The sequence below is a fragment of the Ictalurus punctatus genome, chromosome 9 (genome assembly GCF_001660625.3).
Source record: "Ictalurus punctatus breed USDA103 chromosome 9, Coco_2.0, whole genome shotgun sequence".
NCBI classification, from domain to species: Eukaryota; Metazoa; Chordata; class Actinopteri; order Siluriformes; family Ictaluridae; genus Ictalurus; species Ictalurus punctatus.
The window spans coordinates 10,025,001-10,047,635 of record NC_030424.2 but is presented as its reverse complement, the minus strand read 5'-3'; the positions used below and the strand labels follow the sequence as shown (position 1 = coordinate 10,047,635).

The 22,635-nt window shown below is 38.4% G+C and overlaps 2 protein-coding genes across 2 annotated transcripts in view; one reads left to right on the top strand and one right to left on the bottom strand.

Annotated features, from left to right (window-relative positions):
- Nucleotides 1–329: 329 nt before the first annotated feature.
- xgb (x globin) lies at nt 330–20,007 on the top strand. Its single transcript, XM_017475602.3, has 6 exons — nt 330–405; nt 494–670; nt 14,168–14,275; nt 17,218–17,338; nt 17,507–17,587; nt 19,485–20,007. The coding sequence occupies exons 1-6, from the start codon at nt 380–382 to the stop codon at nt 19,608–19,610; spliced, it is 639 nt and encodes a 212-aa protein (XP_017331091.1). The 5' UTR covers nt 330–379; the 3' UTR covers nt 19,611–20,007.
- Nucleotides 19,827–22,635, bottom strand: part of srp14 (signal recognition particle 14) — a 4,148-nt gene continuing 1,339 nt past the window's right edge. The window contains exons 2-5 of the mRNA XM_017475611.3: nt 22,270–22,342; nt 21,429–21,541; nt 21,214–21,246; nt 19,827–20,577 (exon numbers count right to left, since the gene is read on the bottom strand). Coding sequence (XP_017331100.1) covers nt 20,488–20,577; nt 21,214–21,246; nt 21,429–21,541; nt 22,270–22,342 — 309 coding nt within the window. The 3' untranslated portion in view covers nt 19,827–20,487. The remainder of the gene's footprint in view (nt 20,578–21,213; nt 21,247–21,428; nt 21,542–22,269; nt 22,343–22,635) is intronic.

Sequence of the window (22,635 nt, the reverse complement as noted above, 5' to 3'; positions counted from 1 at the left end):
ATTTATATAATGACCTGCAGTATTAATAAAGATCAGTTCCATTATGAAGGATGTATGTTGGTAAGTTACATTTTTATTTTGTATGTGTGTGTGTGTGTGTGTGTGTGTGTGTGTGTGTGTGTGTGTGTGTGTGTATGCACTAATCCTTAAACAAAATCACACACATGCATAAATTCATCGTTATGAAAACATTAGTTATATTACTTATTTTTGGACCTTGTAGTAAAGTATGTCAGTTAAGTATAGTGTTGTTGTCTGCTTGGTGTTTACATTGTGCCAGACTCCTCCCACACTAATGATGCAGGCTGCTCAGCTTCTCCTCAGAGCTCGTGCGCGTTTGGAGAGATGATGGCTAGCTATGAAGCGCTGCTGCTAGTCCATGTACAGTAGAGATTACTGTATCGGGTTCGTCGCACATTCCGTACAACTCAAAGAAACAAGAGCCATAGTAGCCTCCCGCGCAGTTCCTAACGGTGTTGTGGCGTTTTGACAGGTTGTTCAGGATGGGTTGTGCTATCTCAGGGTTGGGTTTGGCGCCCAAGAACACAACAGAAGCCGCGAGTGAAGACGACGCGCCGCATCTCACCAGCGAGCACATCGCTATGATCAAGGAGTCGTGGAAAGTTATTCAGGAGGATATTGCCAAAGTTGGGATCATCGTGTTTGTCAGGTGAGAGGGTACAAGTTCTTCAGAAAATGCTCGTTCTCACATAAGAAGCAAAGAATAAAATGTATACAAACCCAACAGGTTATTGTAGGCGAATACACAAACATTCATCTGACCTGTTTTCTGCTGTAAGTTCTAGATGTTTCTCTGACAGGAATTCCTCAGACACTGGGTTTAATGGCAAAACAGTTTTGTCATCCATGGATACTTCCATGATCATTTCAAAGATCCCAGTGTCAGATCAAACCACTTGATAACTTTTTATGTTTCTGGAAAGAGCTTTCTCCTGAGGAGTGTGTTGGAGGTTTTGGAACAGCGAGGTTGTATATTCAATTCAGTTCAATTCCGTTTTATTTATAGCCTCCATTCAGAGTCATTCCATCTCATGGGGTCCAATACATGTCGCTTGACCATTTTCCCCAGAGTGGTTACCTCTATGTATTGGCATTGCAAAATCACCATCTATATATATATATATATATATATATATATATATATATATATATATATATATATATATATATATTACTTGGTTTGACTACGACGGCCATCTTTGAGACATACAACTTTTGGTTATACAGCTGTTTACATAAATCTCAATATCTCAGCTCAGGATGATCCTAGCTCCTTGGAACAAATTCTGATCTCTAGAGCACATGACAATGCACATGATCATATATAAACACTTAGCACATTCCTGTTCCTTAGACTTAGTACTTAAGTCCAATAGTAATACTTTAGACTGCTCTCGGGTCCACCTTAAGGGTCAATCTATAATGGGAAGGGTTCGAGTCAACGTCTGAATTCTTATAGCGGGTAATTGCATGTACCTTGTAATGTGCTCTAGCGATCACATTTTGTTCCAAGGCGTTCGGACCATCTGGAAGCGAGATATTGAGGTTTAACCTTGTAAACAGCTGTAGAACCTAAATTTGTTGTGTGCGATGACACAAAGATGGTCGCTGTACTTAAACCAAGTGGGGGGGGGCCCTGGTGATTTTGCAATGCCAATACATAGAGGTAATCACACAAAAAAAATCTGAAAAATTAAAAACGGTCAAGTTTACAATTATTGGTCAGCTTGACAGACTGACGCTTTAGCAATTTATTTTCAGACATAGCAGCTTCCGCCCTCATCTGCGCGACACCAGATATAATATGTGAATATAAATCATTACGCTTCTACAATTTTATATTATAGAGTCATGCAGTACAAAGTGTGTTGGAAAGATCTTCAGTATAAGCATCAGTTATTTTGGATACATTTTGTGATATATACATATACATATACTGTATATTCGTTACCTATCACCAGTGTAAGGATTATTATTCACATACCTGTCTGGTATTGTAGCTAGGAAACATTGTACCTATATAGACTACTCAATGTACGTGTTTGAGATTTGCACTGCCCAGGGGAGTCAGCTGAAAATTAGACCACTGAATGATCACTGAAATATTAAAATAAGCTTTCCTTCTTATTGGCACGGACCCAATATGGACTTATATTAAATTGTGCTCTAATCCACTGCTTGGGGTTTCTCTTGTGGTATCCTCATGAAACAGAGTACATGGGAGGAATGTTATGATTTACCTTGATATTGTCTGTTTGGTGAATTATATTCAGTTCATTTACATTCTGAACTTCCACGATGTTTAGATTGCTAAATAATCAAATTGAAGCCTGAATTGTTGTCTCTCTATGGCCCCTTTCGGGCCACTAATATTAAAAAGTAAATCTTTATATAAATATATTTCACTGTACACTGCTATGTTCGAGTACCTTTTACAGTCACTCTCTCTGTCAGCTATTAACAACAACAATATGATTCTTACACTGTCGGTATTTGTGTTTCAGCCAGCTATTAACAACATTATAGAAAAGCTGTTCTGAAAAATATATTTCTAAGAAAGGATACCACTCTTACACGGTCAGAATGTAGAAACAATCAGTGGATTTTATCTTTGTGTTTCATTTTGGTTTTTGTATTCATATTGTGATACATGGAAGTGAATAACGAGAAACTTTGTGAAGCAAGGGGTGTTGTGGTTTGAAAGTAATAGTTAGGGGGTCCTTATTCCAAATTTGATTTATCAAATCATTCCAATCACTGGGAGGGAAAGATAACAATCATCTGGCAGAGAGAGACTGATTGACTGATTGACTGACTATCATTACATGGTTGAGATTAGTACAGTCAAAGACAAACAAGATTCCACAAGGAAAATCCATTCTCCTATCTGTAATCATGATCAAATAGTCTTTGTTCATTTTTAGGAAAGAACTAATTTCTCAGAAATGAGAAACCTCTCATGTTTGTAACCCTGATTGTCCAAAAAGAGGGGAATGAGACGTATCGCACAAACCCAACATAACTCTGGCAAATGGTTACACTATTGTAAGTTACCCAGGGCTGCACACCTGTGTACCCCTACATAAATCAGAAAAACGTTATACTTTGGTCTGAGGTCTTGTTCTCAATATTGAAATAGTGAGTGAGTGTAGTCGCACCTAAGGGGGTGGCAGCATGGTCCTAGCCTCACTAACAAATATGACAACACCAGGGGTCTCATTTTCTACCACTAGTTTACATGCAAAACTACGCGTACGCGCAGTTGAAAAAAGTGTCATCAGTTAAAAGATTATTATTAGCTCCTGTGCTACTCATTGTCATTCATATCAGTAGAATTGACAGTAATCACCGACCTTATGGACTAACAAGGTCAAGAGAGGTGACACCGATAAAAATGTAAAATAATATAAAAGGCACATGTAAAGATTGATTTGGATGATGCCTTGTGTGATGATTTGGCACACACAGCTTTCTTCAGGGAACATGTTTTTCCGAACCACACGAACAGCTTTGCTGAGAGTTGTGAATGGCTCATCAGTCAAGTGCCTTGATTTGGTCTGGCATTTCCCACCCGACTACAAGCTGGATAATGGCACGTCTTACATGCATTCATATCACTCCTGCCGCAATACATACAATACATGTGCAATACACAATACATTTCCAAATACAGCAGCAGACACAAGTTTTCTAAATGTTATTGTGGCAATAGATTGCACACAAGTAGACAAACCATTTCTTAGACAAGTGCCAAATAAACCACTGACAGTAACGAAGTCGAGTGAAATAAAAATGACGTTCATCTTCTTTAACCTTTTGACCTGCTCCATTTAAAATGCTCAGTAGCCTGTTCATGGCAATACTTCTTGTGATAATATGGAAGTTGTTTACCATATTTGGTGAGTTGGGGGTGTTTCTTTATACAAATAGGTATGGCTGTGTATGAGCAGAGGACTTTAGTCGAAGTTGATCAATCCTACACATTCTAGACATGTGATGAATGCTAATGCTTTGTGGTGGTTCTTATGCGCAGAAGTAGAACATGTCCTATGCACATTTTGATAAATGAGACACTTCAGGTTTTAGTTCATTAATATTATGGCCCTGTCTGAACCAACAAACCAGTGCCAAAGCACCACCTGAAAAGTGCAACACTGCCAGAATAACAGATAACCACGCAGGGAGACCAACAGTGCAAAAGGGCTATAGGGCACTTAAGATTAAAAGGCTAACATGCGAAAAAGCATAGATAAGCACCTCGTAATTTAGGGGTTTAAAGTGCATAAGACCTCAAAAGCTGGACATAACATTAAACAAATCACTTCTATAAACCTCTTAAAGATTTCAGTCTATGAAAGTGTATTTCTGTGTGTCCACCCAGTAACCGTTCTATCAAACATAAACAGCTGATCACATTTTAAACCTCAAAACTCCTAGAAAACACTCCAATTTTCTAGAGTACAGTCTTGAACAAGTTCAATTTGTGATACCTGAAGGATCTCAGTTGGGGTTCTGTCCACCGCATCGAAAATGACCAGCAAATTCCACAAAGATACCACTTATGCTTTTGAGTAGACGAAGAAGATTTGTTATCTTATAGTATACCCCGGAGAGACCTCTTCAGTTAGAGCATGACGGGTAGAGATAGCCTTGAAACACACCTTAAATGCACCAAAGTAACTCATAAGACTGTAGATTTTCCTAAAGGTCATCCTTGTACTCTTAATAGTTTCAATAACTTCCACATTGAGATTTAATGATGAAGAAACCAATTCATTGACTATGGGTGGTACAGTGATACAGTGACTCGATCCTGAGCTCAGGTTATTAGGAGTTTTGATTGGAGAACCCAGAGGAAATGGACATGAGGAGAACAGTTTCCTCCCACCTCCTGAAAACATGGAGGTAGGCAGATCGGCCACTCTAAATTGTTTTTAGGTGTGAATGTGTGTGCGCATAGGGCGTTGCGATGGACTGTTGTCCCATCCAGGGTGTATTCACAACTTACGCCCAGCTTTCCACAGGATAAAGCAGATATTGAAGATGAATAATTGAATGAATATCACTGGGTGTTATTGTTAAGGATTGCTTAACAAGATCAAGATCAGCACCAGATCAAGGCACCAGAAACACATCGGGAAAAAGGGGTGTAACCAAGTCACACAGTGTCTCTACCACTCACAGAAAAACACAGAGAACCAGCTGCAGCCAACATGCAGAAGCATCATGTGTTTTTGTTTCCTATTCAGAGCATGTTTTTTCTGCTCCTTTGCTGGCAACACTCAACAGACAAGAACCTGCCAGAAGAACATTCATGATTGTATTTATGTTTTGTGATTGTCTTTTTGTTGTTTTTCAGACATTATCAAGTTGTGGGTTTTTTTGTTGTTGTTTTTTTTGTTGTTCAGGCCTGAGCTTGAGCCGAGGAGTTTTCTAGCTTGGGTGTTCCATGTCCACTGGAATTTTGTGCAACAGCTGGCCAATTTCTCTGTGTTGCTTTCATCGGTGGCAAAGAAGTCTACACTGTTCTGCTTCTTCGTGCTGTTTGACACCATTTGTCTGAGTTGTCTCAGGGCTGCTAGACCTTCTGTGTCATGATGTGCTTGTGCTCAATTTGTCTGGGATTTTATACAGCTCTGCAGCACTACAGATCCATGGCATGGTGATTGCAACAATTGTGCCTGGTGTCATTCTAGTAGCGTGAGCGTTTTGGGCCGTGGCCAGAGTTTATTATTAGTGGGAGGCCAACAAGGTCACTGCATTTTAATTACATATGTTATAATTTTAGAAGGACTTTGCTAGTCAGTCTGTTTTTTTGTTTTTGTTTATTTACTCCAAATGTTTTCTTTGTGTTTTTCATTTTGTTTTTCCCCAAAATTGTAATGCCAACTTTGGGTATGAGAGAGGTGCTAAAATGCACATGACAGGGTTTGCTTGTTGTTGGCCAAAAGGTACCTAGGGGACTCTCGAGCCCTGACAAACAAGATTCTATGGTATGAAACCACGATTGGACTTGTTACATCTTGCTATTTCCATCTCTAATGTGATGGTGAAGCATGGTGGTGGCAGTATCAGGATAGCACAAAAGATGTACAAAAAGATGCTTAAGGAAATTCTACTCAAGAGCACTCAGGACCTCAGATTAGAGCAAAGATTCAGTTTTCAAAGCAGCAATGACTCAAAACACAACCAAGACAATGCAGGAGTAGCTTCGGGGCAAGTCTGGGAATCTGGAGAGACCTGAAAACAGCAGTGCTCACAATCCAACATGAAAGAGTTCTGCAAAGAGGAATGGTTGGAGATCCACAAATCCAGGTGTCCCAAGCTTGTATCATAATACCGAAGAAGATTTAAGGCTGTAATTGCTGGCAAGGTGTTTCAACAAAGTATTGAATAAATGCTTTTCTGAGTAGATGTGTAATTGCGATATTTAAAGGTTTTACATTTTTAATACATTTACAAAACTTTGTGACCTACTTTTTCCTTATGAAGATAATAAGATGTAATAAGACACTTTCTGCTGGTGGGGAGGGGGCATGAAAAAGACATAGAATCATTTGTACTTCTTGAAAATGGACTGCAAACAAGCCCCTGACAGCTGTGTAACACCGGAGCCGCCCTTTGGATTCATTCATTGCTTTTCAAATGAAATGACACAAAGATAATAACTATAGCCAGGTCTTACCTTGTGATAGTTTGTTGTTCATTTATATAACAGCACTCTTCCAATGGGTGAGAAACACGCACCTTCAGATGCGCCACGCTTGCATATAATAATGCTGGCTTGGTGTGTTTACAGATGAATTGTGATATTTGCTGCTGCAGCACATACTGATAGGGAAGGAATGCATGAGGAATGAATAGAAAAATGTGGTGTTTGCAGTCATGTAAAGCGAGAACGTAATCGGGACCGCCAAACGAAAACGACTTGGACTTGAAGACAGAGACTCGTGAAAAACACGTCAAGTCTCGAGTCGGTTGTTCACGAGTCCAAGTCAAGTCGCAAGTATTTTTATTTTTGGCGACTTAAGTGCGACTCGAGTCCAAGTCGCAGACTCCAGTTTCCATCTCTGGCTTATGGTATCTGAATTGCTCATACAGAAATATACACATGTATGTCTTATGTTATAATGAAGTAGACTGAAATCCAGACATTTCTCATCCAGTCAAAGCTTCCCATGGCTATTAAACATTGGGTTTGCTGCTCTCATGTATGCCTCCGTCTCCATGGAAAGGTTTCACTTGACACTGCCCTGCTGCAGCTTACACATGCTTATGTATATGTCAAAGAAGGGTCATTATAGCATAACAGGAAAGGGAGATAGTGTGACCAGAATACATTGTAGTATACACTTGTGGATGGTGTACTTAGTTTAGCTCATGTACAGTAGATGCAAAAAAAAAAATCTCTTCCCATAACTTGTGAAAAGACCCTTAAAGCTCACGACCGGCTTGATAAATCTTCTCAGTACAAAATGTGGAAAAGTCCAAGGGGGTGAACACTTGCAAAATACCCCCCCTCCCTCCCCCAAAAAATAAAAAAAATAAAGAACACTTTTAAGTAGAACTGTTGATGTGTTATTGGACTACTAAACTGATTTTTTTTGGTCCGGCCCAGCTAGGCATCACAGGCGTGTATTCTAGTCATTCTCATATATAAACAAATTTTGATTCCCATTGATGGACAGAGCAGGTCACCTAATGGGGCTTGAAACAACACCGTAGTTTCTTAGTCCTTTAAGCTCCATTCTAGGTTTTCCTTGCCTTCCTAAAGTATGGATATCTACAAAGATGCCCTGTGATTGTCAAAAAAAAAATATATATATATATATATAGAACAAATAGTCTCTTTTTCTGGCACTAGTCATATTTGCTCAAATTTCTGTTCACCTAGCTGTGCATCATTCATACTTTTCTGACCATGTCATTGTCTGATACTCACACTTGAGCTTCTTGCTTGATTTGCCATATTTCTCTCATCTTCCTTTACACGCTGATGCTTCCTGTACTTTTAGGGACTTCTGAGTCCGACATTGTCTCCTTTATTTCCTTTTACGCCCATCTCTCTGCTTCATTAGTTTCTTTTTGCATCACCATATCCTGTTCCTCTCTTGAATTCCTTGCATCCATCTGGAAACTGCCTCCTTTCAAGCCTCCCTTTATCAAGCTAAGATGAACCTCATCATTCTTGCAGCTCTGACTTTGTCAACGCCCTGATGTCCTAAACTCAAACGTCTTCCCCACCTAGGCATCCTGATTTCATAGTTCACTTGCTCTATCAGTCCCCCCTCCAAAACTGAATAAAGTCTGCCTAATGTAACTTTAGGGCTGGCTTCTCCTCTGATACCACTTGAACAAACATTGTGAGCTGTTTGTTTGTTTGTTTCAGTGGTTTCTACAGTGGTCCTCTCTGTGAGCCAGACTCTTTCATCATAGCTGCACTTTGGAGTCAACCAAATGTGAACTGATGTAATAGAAAAAACTGCTCCATCAATCTCTCCCCTTGTGCCATTTCTTTGTCATCTTTCTTGGTATTCAGTACAGCATCCTCAGAGACTTGTATATTCCAGGTAGCTATAGCTGACTTGCTCTCTGATTCAAAACATCGGCACCTCAAACACAGTTGTTCCCAACACCAAGTTCCAAGTTCTCCCCCTAAGCAGTTTTCCTCCCAAGCAATCAGATTTGCATAGCATCCTCCACATCATGGCAAAGGATTTTGGATCACACCATCCCAAATCTCAGGCACTTCCCAAGTACGACACAGAAACATCCAGCTGAAATCCAAGACCTCAGAAAAGCACACGCACATGATTTTAATGTCTTGGAGAACTGTTTTCTGCCATAGAGTTCCCTCTGTTCTTAGAGCACCACATTTTTTAAACTCAGTTTCTTAATATTGATCGAGATTGATGTTTTCTGTGCTAATATTTCTCATTGCCAATACATTTGCCGTAACTGGCAGATAAGAGACACTGTTTTGTATGTATTGTTTATTAGTGTTTAATTACTAAGCATGCCTGTCAATACCTTTAGGGAACATTCAACATTAGAAACGGTTTGAAATATAATTTTCTCAAAAATTAATCTCTGTTGTATCCAACCAGCTTTTTAATTATATTCTCCATTCTGGGAATAATATATTCTGTGTGAATGTAATATGACACTAGTACTTGGAGTCTTTTAAAAAATATTATTAAGGGACCTGAGTGTGTAAGATAGCTTTTTGAAAATTATCAATGTTGTTGATGTTGTTGATCCATTGCAGATGAGGCCTTCGTCACAGTTGGGTCTAGAATGCTTTAATAAAAATTCTGTATATGTAATTATGAGTATGACCTACAGTAACTCCAGAATTAATGGTGATGTTCAAGAGAATGTGCAGTAAAGACTATAACATTACACATAATTAAATTTCCTACAACTGACAATCATTTCAGTCATAATTGTTCTCATTTTTGAGTAAATTTTGCCACGTATGGTTTTGAGAGAAATAATCTATTAGTGTCAATATTTGTCATCCTTGAAAAAAAGGAAGAAAAAAAAGAACGATTTTTTTTGGAAGACCTGTCTGGAAGGCAGTACACAAAATGCATCTTCTGGAATCTGTTTCAAGAAACTCAAATCCCTCGAATCTTTAGTTGAATTAGCCCAATCCCTCACCTGCAGATTTGTCTGTTCAAAAAAAAAAAAAAAAAGATAATGTTTTACAATGGATAGGCTCCAGAGATCGGATTGTGAAAATAGCAAGCGTGACATTTTCTTGCATGTAACATTGATCACCGATTATTTGTATGCTTCTAAGGTTTGCTATTTTATACTTAATGAATAGTATTTCATCATATATGCTATGTAAAAATGCAGTCAATAACCATAGTAATAAAAATATGTAGGTACATTATAGGTATATACAGGCCCTCCAGGATTTAGCGATTTTGCGAAAGCAGAAATTAATGCAAAATCAAGGAAAAGCCACAGTATTCGCAGGAGCTTGCAATTTTTCAAAATTACCACAGAATTTCCGCAGATCTGGGGAAAGACGCACCATGTGACGTCATCACAATGCACATTCAGCCAAATCCTTCTTCGATTCACGTGCGTGAATGAATTGGCGGAATCACAATAGCACGGAATTGTTTTGCACAGTCCTTTGCAGTCATGTTTGTTGGTATATGAGACCTTTTAGCTGTAATCAAGTCATTTTCTGCAAAAAAGAAAAAAAGCACAAAAACTCTTGAAAACTTTTGAAAAAAGCAGCAAAATCAAGCATTTTTGGCCACAACAATCACAATAAAACTGAAATCCTGCACAGACTGATTATGATACTTTAGCAGATTATATTTTTGGATATATTTATATCCATTTGGCATAGAGCATTACAATCAGTTGAACCTCTGTCAGTAAAATGCTCAATAAAACCTCATGACATTTGTTTTCTTCACTGATTACACGGGATTGGATTCACCACTTGCTTCCGAATATCTGCTGCATAGAAATCTGGCTCTGTTTCGCTCTACTTCAACTGCCATTTTGCCATTTAGTTTCAGAGAGTAAGTTATAAATACAGATTTATTCATCATGCTATCCCTCAAATCCAAGTTTTTTTAACCAGATCATTTTTCGTTTTTTTTATCACTGGAACTACAATTGAAATTGTGTTGTAGGCATCAATCATCATCATATTTGTGGGGAAAAGAGAGAGAGAAGAGCAATGTCCTGTTCATACAAGGAATACAAGCCCCCGTACCCGCTGTAAAATGTGGGGCAAGAATATAAAGTGTGAAATGTTTTTGTATTGAGAAAATAGTCCAACATTCTTCTAGTGTTCTTCAGCATTATAGGAAGAGGTAGAGTCTCTCCAGGGGAGACCAGGACACTGACTTAAAATTCATTAATTCACAGTTACAAGCACAGCAGCACATGTGAAGAGACTTGAGGATTAGCACTTTGCATCTCTCATCGTTGCCTTACATGTCAGTGAGGTCAAGTAGCTCGTGCCCAACTTGCAGGTTCATCAGTCACAAAAACTGGAAATTATTTAACGTTTCATGAGTAACAGTCTCAACATGGACAAACAGCATTAACAAAGAGGAACAGCGGTTGCAGTCGAAGCTCATTGACAGGGACACTTTACTTTTAGCGCCCGTAGCAACTATCCTGTACACACAAAAACAACCACATAAGTGAATGAGCTCCTGTATGACAAGGCTGGAATTCATAACGAGGCTGCCATTAGGTAACATTTCATATCAAAGGTCAATGACCGAATATATGTGAAGGTTGTGTGAGGAGCACAAAACATGGACCCCTGAGCAATGGAAACATTATTATGGTCTGATGAGTCAATTTCAGTATAGTTCCAACAACAGGATGGATTTGTGTTTGGAAAAGCCAAAGGATGCTTTAAAACCACAATATCTACTGCCAACTGTTAGGTACGCTTGGGGACTCATAATGGCATGGACAGGCATCTGTAGAATTGATTATTACTGGAATTGGCTGTTATATAACCACGTAAAGCAATCCAAATGGGATCTAATGTCCCAATACATAAAAATAAATAAATTATTCTAGTGGTTTGATAAACACCAGGATGAGGTCTTCCATGACCTCCGCAGTCACCAAATTTAAACATCAGTAAATCTTTGTGGGATGTTCTGGAGCACAGACTACAAAGCAGATATACACCTCCCTCATCCCTCAAAGAACTGGAAGATGATCCAACATCCCACCACAAATGATTCAGGACTAGCATATTCTTATGGATGTTATGGAGTTCTGTTTTGTTGTTTAACCTTTTAGGGTATTGCAAAAACGAATAAAATAAAATGCACTACTTACAAAATTGTTTTAAACATAAAACTTTTTGCTAATTCACAAAAATAAAGCTATACATTATCCTCTTACATTAAAACTCATTAAACAATTAAATATCATTGCGTGAGCTGTTCATTGTTGCTCATTTTCATGATGAGGGCCAATAATTTGTCTGGATATAATCAGTAACACTCGGTAGTTCACTTGGTAGTTGTACATAGCTGTATGCGTAAATTCAAAGCAGACAAATAGTGCCTACAGTGACAGGAAATAAGAATTCTGACACTTATGTTTTTGGTGTTTAATATATTTTGAGTGCAGTATATACATATTTACACACATTATGTCTTTTGACTCTGAACATATAAGCCAAAACTGGGAGGAAAAAACGTTATAGGGGGAAAAAAAAAGTATTCAGATATCACAAATTACCAACATTAGTACTCTGTTGTAAAGCTGTTGAGACATCTATGGTAAAACGTCATTCACTTTGTGCAGCATAGTGGTTGAATTTTGGCCCGTTCCTCTTGGCAAATTGTCTTCAAATGCTCAAGGTTAGGAGTTTCACAATTTCAAACTCCTCCATAAATTCTCCATGGCATTCAAGCCAAGAGATTGGCTAGGCAGTGCAAAGCCTTTTTGAGTTATTTTGGCTTTATGTTTGGGGTCATTGTCTTGTTAAAATCTTATCCCCAGATCAGCCAATAAGCTTTCAGCAGGAATATGACAGGGCAAACATTGAGCTATTTTCATCAAACCTGAGGTCCCCATAATAATTCATACAGTCTCACTCAACTTGGCCTCTGAGGGATTCTTTTCATGCTTTTACACCTATTTTACAAAAGATATGCTTGTTTTTAAGGGGTATAATGAAGCTTCTTTTTAGTTTCCTTACATTCGAAGCAGTTGCCTTTTAGACCATTTAGCTCTACCCACTCACATTTCTGATAATTTGCCTAATATGCACATTTCTGCACCTCAATAATAATCAAAACACTTTTTTTGTTTTAAAAAGCAGAGGACTTTTGTGTTGACTGTGAAAAACTATTTGCCCCATTCTGATTTTCAGTCCGTTAGTTGAAACTCAAGCGCAACTGGATTATGCAGCAAGACAGTGATCCAAAGCATAGAAGTAAGTCCTAGTCCTAGAACAGGGGTGTCCAATCTTTTCCGGTAAGGGCCGGGGTGGGTGCAGGGTTTCATTCCAACCAATCAGAAGCCACATCCGAGTCTATTGAAAGCCAAGATCAACTGATTAAACAGCTGGAATCAGGTGTGGGTCCTGATTGGTTGGAATGAAAACCTGCACCCACACCGGCCCTTTCCGGATAAGATTGGACACCACTGTCCTAGAAGTAAGTGAAAGAATGACCTCCAGTTATCGGAAGCGTTTGGTTGCAGTTATTGCTGCTAAAGCTGGCACAACCAGATTTTAAGTTTAAGGGGACAGTTAGTTTTTCACATGGGTGGTGGGTGTTGGATAACTTTTTTGCTTCAATAAAAAAATAATAAAAACTGTTGTTTGTTTACTGAGGTTTCCTTTGTTTTATGTTGTATTCTGTTTGAAGGTCTAGAACTATTTAGTATGAGATGTACACAACAACAGAATAAATGAAACACTTTCACAGCACTGTAGGTCATTGCTTATTGTTCTCTGTGCAAGTGTTGGTCCTGCTTCTTTCAGGTCATCCTGCAACTCTTTTTGAGTGACTGCTGACTTCTCTCTTACCTTCTTTATCATTAGGGTTTACCTGGCCTGGGAGGACCAGTTGTGGTTCTATGAACTTTCCAACTGCATATTATCAAGCCAGTTATACCGGCAAGGATGTTTAAAGTCTTTGCTGTGGCTCTGTAGCATTTTCCATTGAAGTGTTGTTTAATAATGTTGGCCATGAGAACTTAAGACAGCTCCTTAACCTTCATCATGATCGCTACTTGTTGTGTGAAATCTTCCCGGCCAGTGGCAATACTTTTCTAATGACACCAGGTTCAAAACATGAGAACATTGTTTTGCAGTATTTATATCTAGAATTTTATATACTGTACATTTAATTTTAATATAGTGTCAATACTTTTTCCCTCCCAATTTAGTTTTTTAAAAATATTTGTTTATAAATGCTTATAAATACATACTTATTTGTTCATATTTAAGTACTCCGTTAAAAGTCATGATATGAAGTGTATATATGCACTGGAAGAATATTAAATAACAAAAAGAAAAATGTCCAAACAATTATTTTCCTTCATTGTAAGTGAGAGGGCTCCCTGAGGTCCAGTGCCTCATATATCATACGTGTTCCTGGAATCTGTTTTGTTGTCTTGGCAACAGGTTGTTCGAGACTCATCCAGAGTGCAAAGATGTCTTCTTCCTGTTCCGTGATGTCGAGGACCTGGAAAGGCTGCGCACTAGCAAGGAGCTGCGAGCCCATGGTCTCCGGTCAGTGCTCTGTTTGAAAGGAACCTCTTGCCTACTCTCCCCTTCCCAGCTCCCTAGTAGTCCAAAAATCTAGAAGTGAAATATTTACAGCACTGTCAAGTAACTAAACATTAACAATTAGAACAGGGTTGGTAGAATGAGGAACAGGCTTGCTATGAGAAAAGCAGCTAAACCACGGAAGAGTAAATGTAACACTGAAACTGAGCTGAATAAAGTATGAGTGCACACTCTTAGAAAATCATCTTTCAAATGAGCATTTATTCACTAGACAGGTGATTTTTTTTTATTTAAAAAAAAAAAATCCAAAACAACTTAAATCTGCTTAAATGTAGTTTTGTTTAGACGTTTGCTTCACCTTTAAGAGCCCAGCAGTGGCTCTCTCTGGGACTCACAAACTTCCCCAGTCACTAAGATCAGAAGCATAACCACTGATCTAGTACAATGACAAAGTTCAATGACAAAGTTCATTGACAAAGTTTTACCTATATTTAGGATAACCTAAATATCTTTATTTATACATGGGAGTACATGTGCAGTGTCGCTAAACCACAGGTTTGGATTCAGGCTGATGTGATTGTATAGGGTGTCCCAAAAGTCTCCATACATAGGGAAAAATTAACATGCATTAGTAAAACATCTTCCAAATTTCATACTTTGTTTATATTATAATATATATATATATATATATATAGCTTTTAAGAATGCCTTTGACAAAAAAAAAAAAAAAGCTTAAAATCATTCTCATGGTTGTATTGGGAAGTTGCAAGGTCGCGATGGACTTAAACAGGAAACATGGAGAGCACATCACACACAACACTTTTGCCAAACTTAACAAATTTAAAACGACTGGAAGTGTCACAGACCGACCGAGAAATAGACGTCCACGACCATCCACTGACGACGGCGAGACCGACATGGTGCTGGCAAACAAGCAACTATCTCTCTCTCTCTCTCTCTCTCTCTCTCACATACATACATACATACATATATATATATATAATATAAATATAAATAATTAATAAATATATATAATTAAAAAATATATATTAATTATATATATTTATTAATTATATATATTTATATATATATATATATATATATATATATATATATATATATATATATATATATATAATATAAATATAAATAATTAATAAATATATATAATTAAAAAATATATATTAATTATATATATTTATTAATTATATATATTTATATATATATATATATATATAATTTAATATATATAATTTAATATATATATGTATAGATAGATAGATATAGATACTTTTGGGACACCCTGTACATGGTTCACTCCTAGCAGATTTAATCGTGCTAATTAATCTGGACCACCACACTATGGTATGGTTTAGTATGTCATAGGCAGACTGTGAGGTCTGACTGTAAAGGACACACACAGTGGATATAGAAACACTACACCAGCCCATAAGTGTGCACACTTATGCAACCAGGTTATTGTAAGTCGCCCCCCCCAAAATGTTTCTATTTGTTTTCCACTTAATTGTTGTTAGTTGCTGTATCACAGTAAGGGAGGAAAAAGATACCTGATGATTAATCTTGGTTTAATTGTTGTTGTTTTTTGCATCACAAAACCCTGCAGTTTTAACAGGGGTGTGTAGCCTTTTTATATCCGCTGTATTTAAATACATATTAGTACAGAAATGCACTGAAAGAACTAATCATCATATTATGACATTATGATGTAATGTAATTTACAGTACAAATGTAATATATAACAAATGTTAGATCTGTAGTGTGCAAACTAGAACATGGTTCTCTGGCATATCCCAGAACTCCTACATATAATAGTTTTATAATGTTTTCAAATGCTAAGACAGTCCTTAAATGAAATTCAATTTCTTCGTAGGACGGAAGTACTCTGTAACTTATTACAGGTTAGTGTCAAAGAAATTACCTTTAATGCCTTCATCTGCACACCAGAGCTACAGACACTTCCCAGAACTCCGGAGGATGGCAAATGGCTTTAAATAACAGGCACGAGGAACCTGTCATTAGACTTTTATTACTGTCGTGTCATGTCCTCGGCGTGGTGCGTACAGGCTGTGAGAATTCCATTTCACATCAATCAACTGTTCATAACAATGGGGCCCTGAACCTTGGAGATTGTATCCGAGTAAACTATTTGAAATGAACAGTAATTAACAGTGAGTGGCTGATGATTCACCATTAAAGTGCAAGAAACTCAAATCGATATGCCAAATGGCTACTGATGCAAACGGTTCTGTCTCCTCTCCATCAGCAGCAGATTGCATCACTTGGTTGCATTCTTAAGAGCCATTTATATCATGTGTCCTACTGATGCTGCTGAGAGGAGAGTGAGCAGGATCCCTGTGCGCAAGTGACGAGTGGCCCTTCAACCTCACTCATGGACATTGCGTGAAAATACCATACGGCCAACAGTGAACGTGGCTATTATACCTATTATTTGTGTCTCAATAATTAGGCACTGACACTCGACTATCTCCAGTGTGCGTGTAGATGAGCAGGGTTGCTAAGGTGCCAGCTCTGTTTCCAAGTCCAGTCGCAGATTAAACCTACTCACTACACCATGAACACGACTGTAACAGTGTCAAATCGTGTTTGTATTAAGGCCCCCCCCCCCCTTCTGAAAAGGCAGTGGTGGCTTAGTGGTTAAGGCTCTGGATTACTGATCGGAAGGTCAGGGGTATCATGGCAGACCCCAACTTCCTGACAGGCTTGGGTATGTGAAGAAAATGATTTCACTGTGCTCTACTGTATATGTGAATAACATTATTCCTAACTCAAAGCGGGTTCGTTAAAGCAAGGAAAACACTAAAATGTGAAGGACAAGGGGTGGGCCAGGAACCTATGTTGTGGCATATAATTTTCGCTGGCACACAGCCAACAGGTTGTATTTGTTTTGTCTTTTTTGAACACAGAGTGATGTCTTTCATTGAGAAGAGTGTGGCCAGGCTTGATCAGTTAGAGCGGCTGGACTCGCTGGCTGTTGAGCTTGGGAGAAGCCACTACCGCTACTACGCACCTCCTAAGTACTACGGGGTGAGAGAATAAAACTGACTCTTGTACTTCTGCCTGTGACCAGCAGGTGTCCCACTTTTACTGAGTTTTCTCTATCAAAGTGTCAATGAGAATAAGCTAGGTATATACAGGCCATTTTTAATCTGGTAAGCATCGACTGAATGGATTAAGTGTGGTTTGTGTTCCCAGTATGTAGGAACAGAGTTCATCTGCGCAGTCCGGCCAATTCTGAAAGAAAAATGGACCCCTGAACTAGAGAAGGCATGGAAGGTGAGTGCAGATAAAGAGGTCCAAGAAGTTATCTGATTAGTTCTGAATTAAGTTGCTCATTAACTTGTGTTGCAAGGGAATGGAAGATTGTCTTGTAGAAATACTCCTCCCTCTTTGTAATATTACAATCTGGAACTAAAATTGATTGTGATTATATAATAGTTTCACACAAAATAGCCCATAAAAATAAGGTTCAGGGAAAAACCAATGCAGTTTGCAAAAAATTTTTACAAAAAAAAAAAAAAAAAAAGTATTCAACCATGTTGCTGTGAAACCTCTAAATTAGTTCTGATGCATCAAAGGTCACACAATTAATTGAAACATCCTGCAGAGTACCATTAAATCTGTTAATTTAAAAAAGAAAATTAAAGAATTTGGTAGAGCCACAACTCTTCCTATTGGAGGCCATCTAACAGAAGCAACCAAAAGACCATGGGTAAAGCAGAAAGAACTGGAGGGATCCACAGGTCAGATGGGAGAAGCTGTTCACATGACAACCATAAACCAGACACTCCACAAAGCTGGACCAAAACTTTTTGGTCTTGGCACAAACCCAATACTGCTCATCACCACCAGAACACTGCTCAAAAGTGAAACGTGGCAGTGGTAGCATCATGTGAGGATGCTTCTCATCAGCAGCAACAGGGAAACAGTAAGATGAACGGAAACAAATACAGGGCAATCCTAGAAGAAAACCTGTTCTAGTCTGCAAAAGACTTCACACTGGGTTACAAATTCACCTTTCAGCAGGATAATAATGACTCTTAGCATGCTGCCAAAGCTACAGTGGAATGGTTCAATACCAAGAACCTGAACGAACTAGTCAAACACCAGAAATCAATCTGATTGAGAATCTGTGGCAAGACTCTGAAAACTGCTGAACAGCAGATGATCTCCATCCAATCTGACTGAGTCTGACTAAGTTTGCCAAGAATGGGCAAAAAAATAATTATAATAACCAGATTTGCAAAGCTGTTGTTAAGAGTTGCAGCTGTACTTACAACCAAAGGTGGTTTTATCAAGTAGAGAAGCAGGGGACTGAAAGCTTGGGAAACCAGCAAATTCTTCCTTTAATTAACCTCTGTGTCACAATAAAATATATTTCCTTCAACTGTTTGGTTTATTGTGTAAATTAAATGGTAAAATTCATAGTTCATTTCAGTTACAGGTCATAACGCTACAAAATGTGGGAAAGGTGTATGATAATTGGTCCAAAGGGCCAATCACTGAGCATCATACAATGCACTGTGTGTGTGACACAGTCAGATCCATAAGTATTGGGATACTGACAGTTTTAGCCATCTACCACAGGTTATAGGCGTTAAATGAATGAGCTCTAAGTGCAGACTTTCAGTTTTAATTGGAGGGTAGTACAACATAACACAAAGGCAACCTGAGTAAACACAATACACAATTTTTTTTTTTAATGAAGCAAAAAAAAAAAAAAAAAAAAAAAGTTGTCAAATACCAATCACCCATGTGAAAAACTAATTGCCCCCTTAAACTTAAATTCTGGTTGTGCCGACTTTAGCATCAAAAACTGCAACCAAACGCTCCTGATAACTGGAGATCAGTCTTTAATTTTCTTCTAGGACTTCCTCAGGTTACCTTTGTTTTACCTTAGATTTTGTTTTAATTTCGGAACCAATTTAGTATGGAGGTATACACAAACAAAATAAGGGGCAAATACTTTTTCACAGCACTGTATATGCAAACCAGGTGAACTGTGGTAGACAGCTTAAATAATCTGTCAATGTCCAGAGAGTTCTGGACTTCACTGTTCATCTGTCTACAGTTTCAGTAATTTTGAACATCATGTAAAAAATAGAAGTGATTACCACTGAACTGAAGAATATGCACCAGGTACAGAGGTCATTTTCTTGTATCTACTTTCCAGACTCTGTTCCAGTACGTGACTTGGCTGATGCGACGGGGTTACAACGAAGAGGAAGAGGAAGCCAAACGAAACAACACAGTCGGCTCGAGCAGAGAGCGGCCCGACAAGCGAAACACAGCGCTTTAAAACTTCAGCTTTAGTTTTCTTGTTTTATGTTCCTTAGTTGTGTATATAGTGGTGTAATTTACTGATTTTACATTGCTTAACATTTCTTTGAATATCAAATAAGAAAAACTTCTGTTCTGGGCAGTGGTAACAGCAAAACAAGTTAAACAAAAACAGGCCCTACTGAAGGGTAAATTAGCCTGACAACTATTACACAGAAAAAGCCTCAGCCAGTGCTGGACTGGGACACTGTTTATTTCGAACTCAGAATAAGTTAACCGCTCATCTAAACATTGTGATACTTGCTCATTGCACTGTTTGGGCCAACAACTGAAACAATAACTCTAAACCTAGAAATCCACTGTGCTGCATGGTTTTGTGCCAAAATGCATGGAAGGGAGGGGGGAGATGTAGGGGGGGAGTGTGTCATAAAGGCACGAACATTGATTGGGATAAAATAACTATGGTGGACTCGAGTAATAAACATAGAAGTATCTTTCAGAATTAAAAAAATGTATATACTCCTCTGAAGTCAGTGGATGTAAATCCTGGACAATCATGGTGAACTTCCATCATAAGGAGCAGAGACTGGGCAATCTTTTACGATGCATTTAAAAATTGACAAGAAAAAAAATATATATATGGCACCACCAAATTATACCCGATGATTGTAGCAAAATCTCGACCAACCGAACCGTTTCGAACAAGGAAGATGTCAAGATAATATTCGGGCAGAGAAAACGACCTCCACTCCTCCGGTGGCTGTAGAGTGCCACACAGCAACAGCGTGAAGGAAAGGTTGTTGAGGTCAGGACACAGGTGAGTACTGGATGTCACTGAAGGTGGTCTTTCAGAATAAACAGCTCCTCTCTCTCTCTCCTTGATATTTTTTTTTAAATCACTGTGTAGCTTTAGTCTTCTTGCTTTTACTCTTCTTGTCTTTCTTCTTCAAGCCATCCATGTGTGCTCTCAATAAATTGGAGTACGCCTGAGCAAAAAAAAAAAAAAAACCCCAAAAGAGAGCAAACTTTTTAAGAGTCTGACTGAGTAACATTATAACCAAATGTCATACGTATTAGTCACATATTAGTCAGCTTGATTGGATTTCTGTTTTCAAACGCAATACTCAAAACTGCTTTAAAATCCTGTTGTACACAGTTGATAAAAACATACTGCAACCCACATACTACAAGTGTGTTTTGCTTCCATTAAGGAAAAGGAGAAAAAGACATCGTTGCTTGATATTGATGCATAAAAGGCTTGCTAAGTGATGCAATAAATAAAAAATATATAAACAGAATTAAAAAGAATTCTTGCATTTTGTATATTGTGTGAAGTAGGCTACACGTTTGTAGTTCGTCATTACCAAATAAAATAAAACCCATTAGAATTCTTAGATCTCCACTGTAATCTTAGCGAGATCAATCACAGGAGAAGAGACAAAACATTTTCCAAATATTGGATGGAGCATACATGACTTACAGCCCCTCTGTATTTTCCCCTTAGAGTTGGATTTTAAACACGTGAAAGCCATGACTCAGACGTCAAACACCAAAACCCCATCAATTATCTCTTAACATGGAAGCAAACCAATGGGAAACCTGAAACATGAGGAAATACTTACCATCTGAAATTTTATTACTTCTTTAGTGCTGACCTGGAAAAAAATAAATAAATAAAGAGACGTGTGTAAAATGCATGTTATATATTAAATAAAAATCAATAACATCGGTCGCCGTTCAATCTTGCATAAGCATGCACACAGTCCCCTCTCATATCTCTTTCACACCATGTGATTAATGTGCACTGTTTTAGGGTTTCAACCTCAGTTAAACTCACCACTGTGCTAATTTTCTTCTTGCCATCTGATGCCCTGATGAGACATTTATTGTCAGCTGGGTCAAATGTCTCTGGATGGCCTTTCCTCGGCACTGGCTTTGTCCTCCCGTCGTCTGAAAATAAACAGATGGGGAAGTCTGATGATTATAGATTTGCTTACTGACGTCTTGGTCTGTGTTTTAAACTGGTTCATTTTGTGAGGAACACAAGAGCACAGTCTGACTGATTCCTAAACGGCCTCAAAACCAACAGACGCATCGCGGCCTATACGTTTATTTGAAAGCGAATGCTTGCATACCTTTAGGACACAATAAAGACAAATTAATGTAATTCAGTGTGGCGTTTTTCCACGGATATATCTGTGGAATATATCTGTATAACACGTATCAAAATATTACGTAATGTGTGTACTCTTAATGGTGGGAAAACCCCCCCACAAATATAGAAACGAAGATGCACGCTTCTAAACTGATATGTAAAATAAATAATCTCCAATAAATTGCACGCCCGAGTGGCGCAGTAGGTATCGTTGCTGATTCACAGCTCCCGGGTCTCTGGTTCAGTCCTGAGTTTGGGTTCCGGTCTGTGCGGGTTTCCTCCTAAAAACATGCTGGCCGGTGGACTGGCTACACTAAAGTGCCTCACACTAAGGAAATTGTGTTAGGAGTGTGCGAGAATGTAACCCTGACCCCTGTGCATCTCTTCTGAATGGTTTTTGCATCATTTTAGTTGTAATATTTGCCCCACGTTCACCCTGACACATCCGTCATACGGCGCCTTCTTTGGCTCGGACCGGGAGACGAGAGGATGGAGGCAAAACTCGTCAGTGTTTCGCACTTACATTTCTTTAACGTTATCACCACACTGCCGCTGGTCCTGCACTTCTGGAAGAGGCGTGTGAGTTCAGTGAGAAACTGCAGGAGAGCCAAGAGACAGAGCATCAGAATAACGCCAAGTCATAGTAAATAACGGCTCAAATGCTACACAACTCAACTGCCACAATGCACACACAGCAGCTATCAAACTCACAGCAGAACAAAACTAACTATATATTTTTGCCTAAGCAACACTGCACAGATGTATTTTTTGGCCTTTGACAGTCAAATACTAATGATATAAAGCTTTGATGGAAAACTTGATTTCATTAAGTATTTTTATAAGAAATAAAAACAGAACCGGGGATTTATTCTTTTGGTTTCCGGTCAAT

Bases quoted from the DNA above. Each gene is read 5' to 3' on its own strand.
- xgb (XM_017475602.3), top strand. From the start codon at position 380: ATGTACAGTAGAGATTACTGTATCGG. The intron at 14,276-17,217 runs GTCAGTGCTCTG...TTTTGAACACAG, and splicing joins CTGCGAGCCCATGGTCTCCG to AGTGATGTCTTTCATTGAGA. The intron at 17,588-19,484 runs GTGAGTGCAGAT...TCTACTTTCCAG, and splicing joins AACTAGAGAAGGCATGGAAG to ACTCTGTTCCAGTACGTGAC.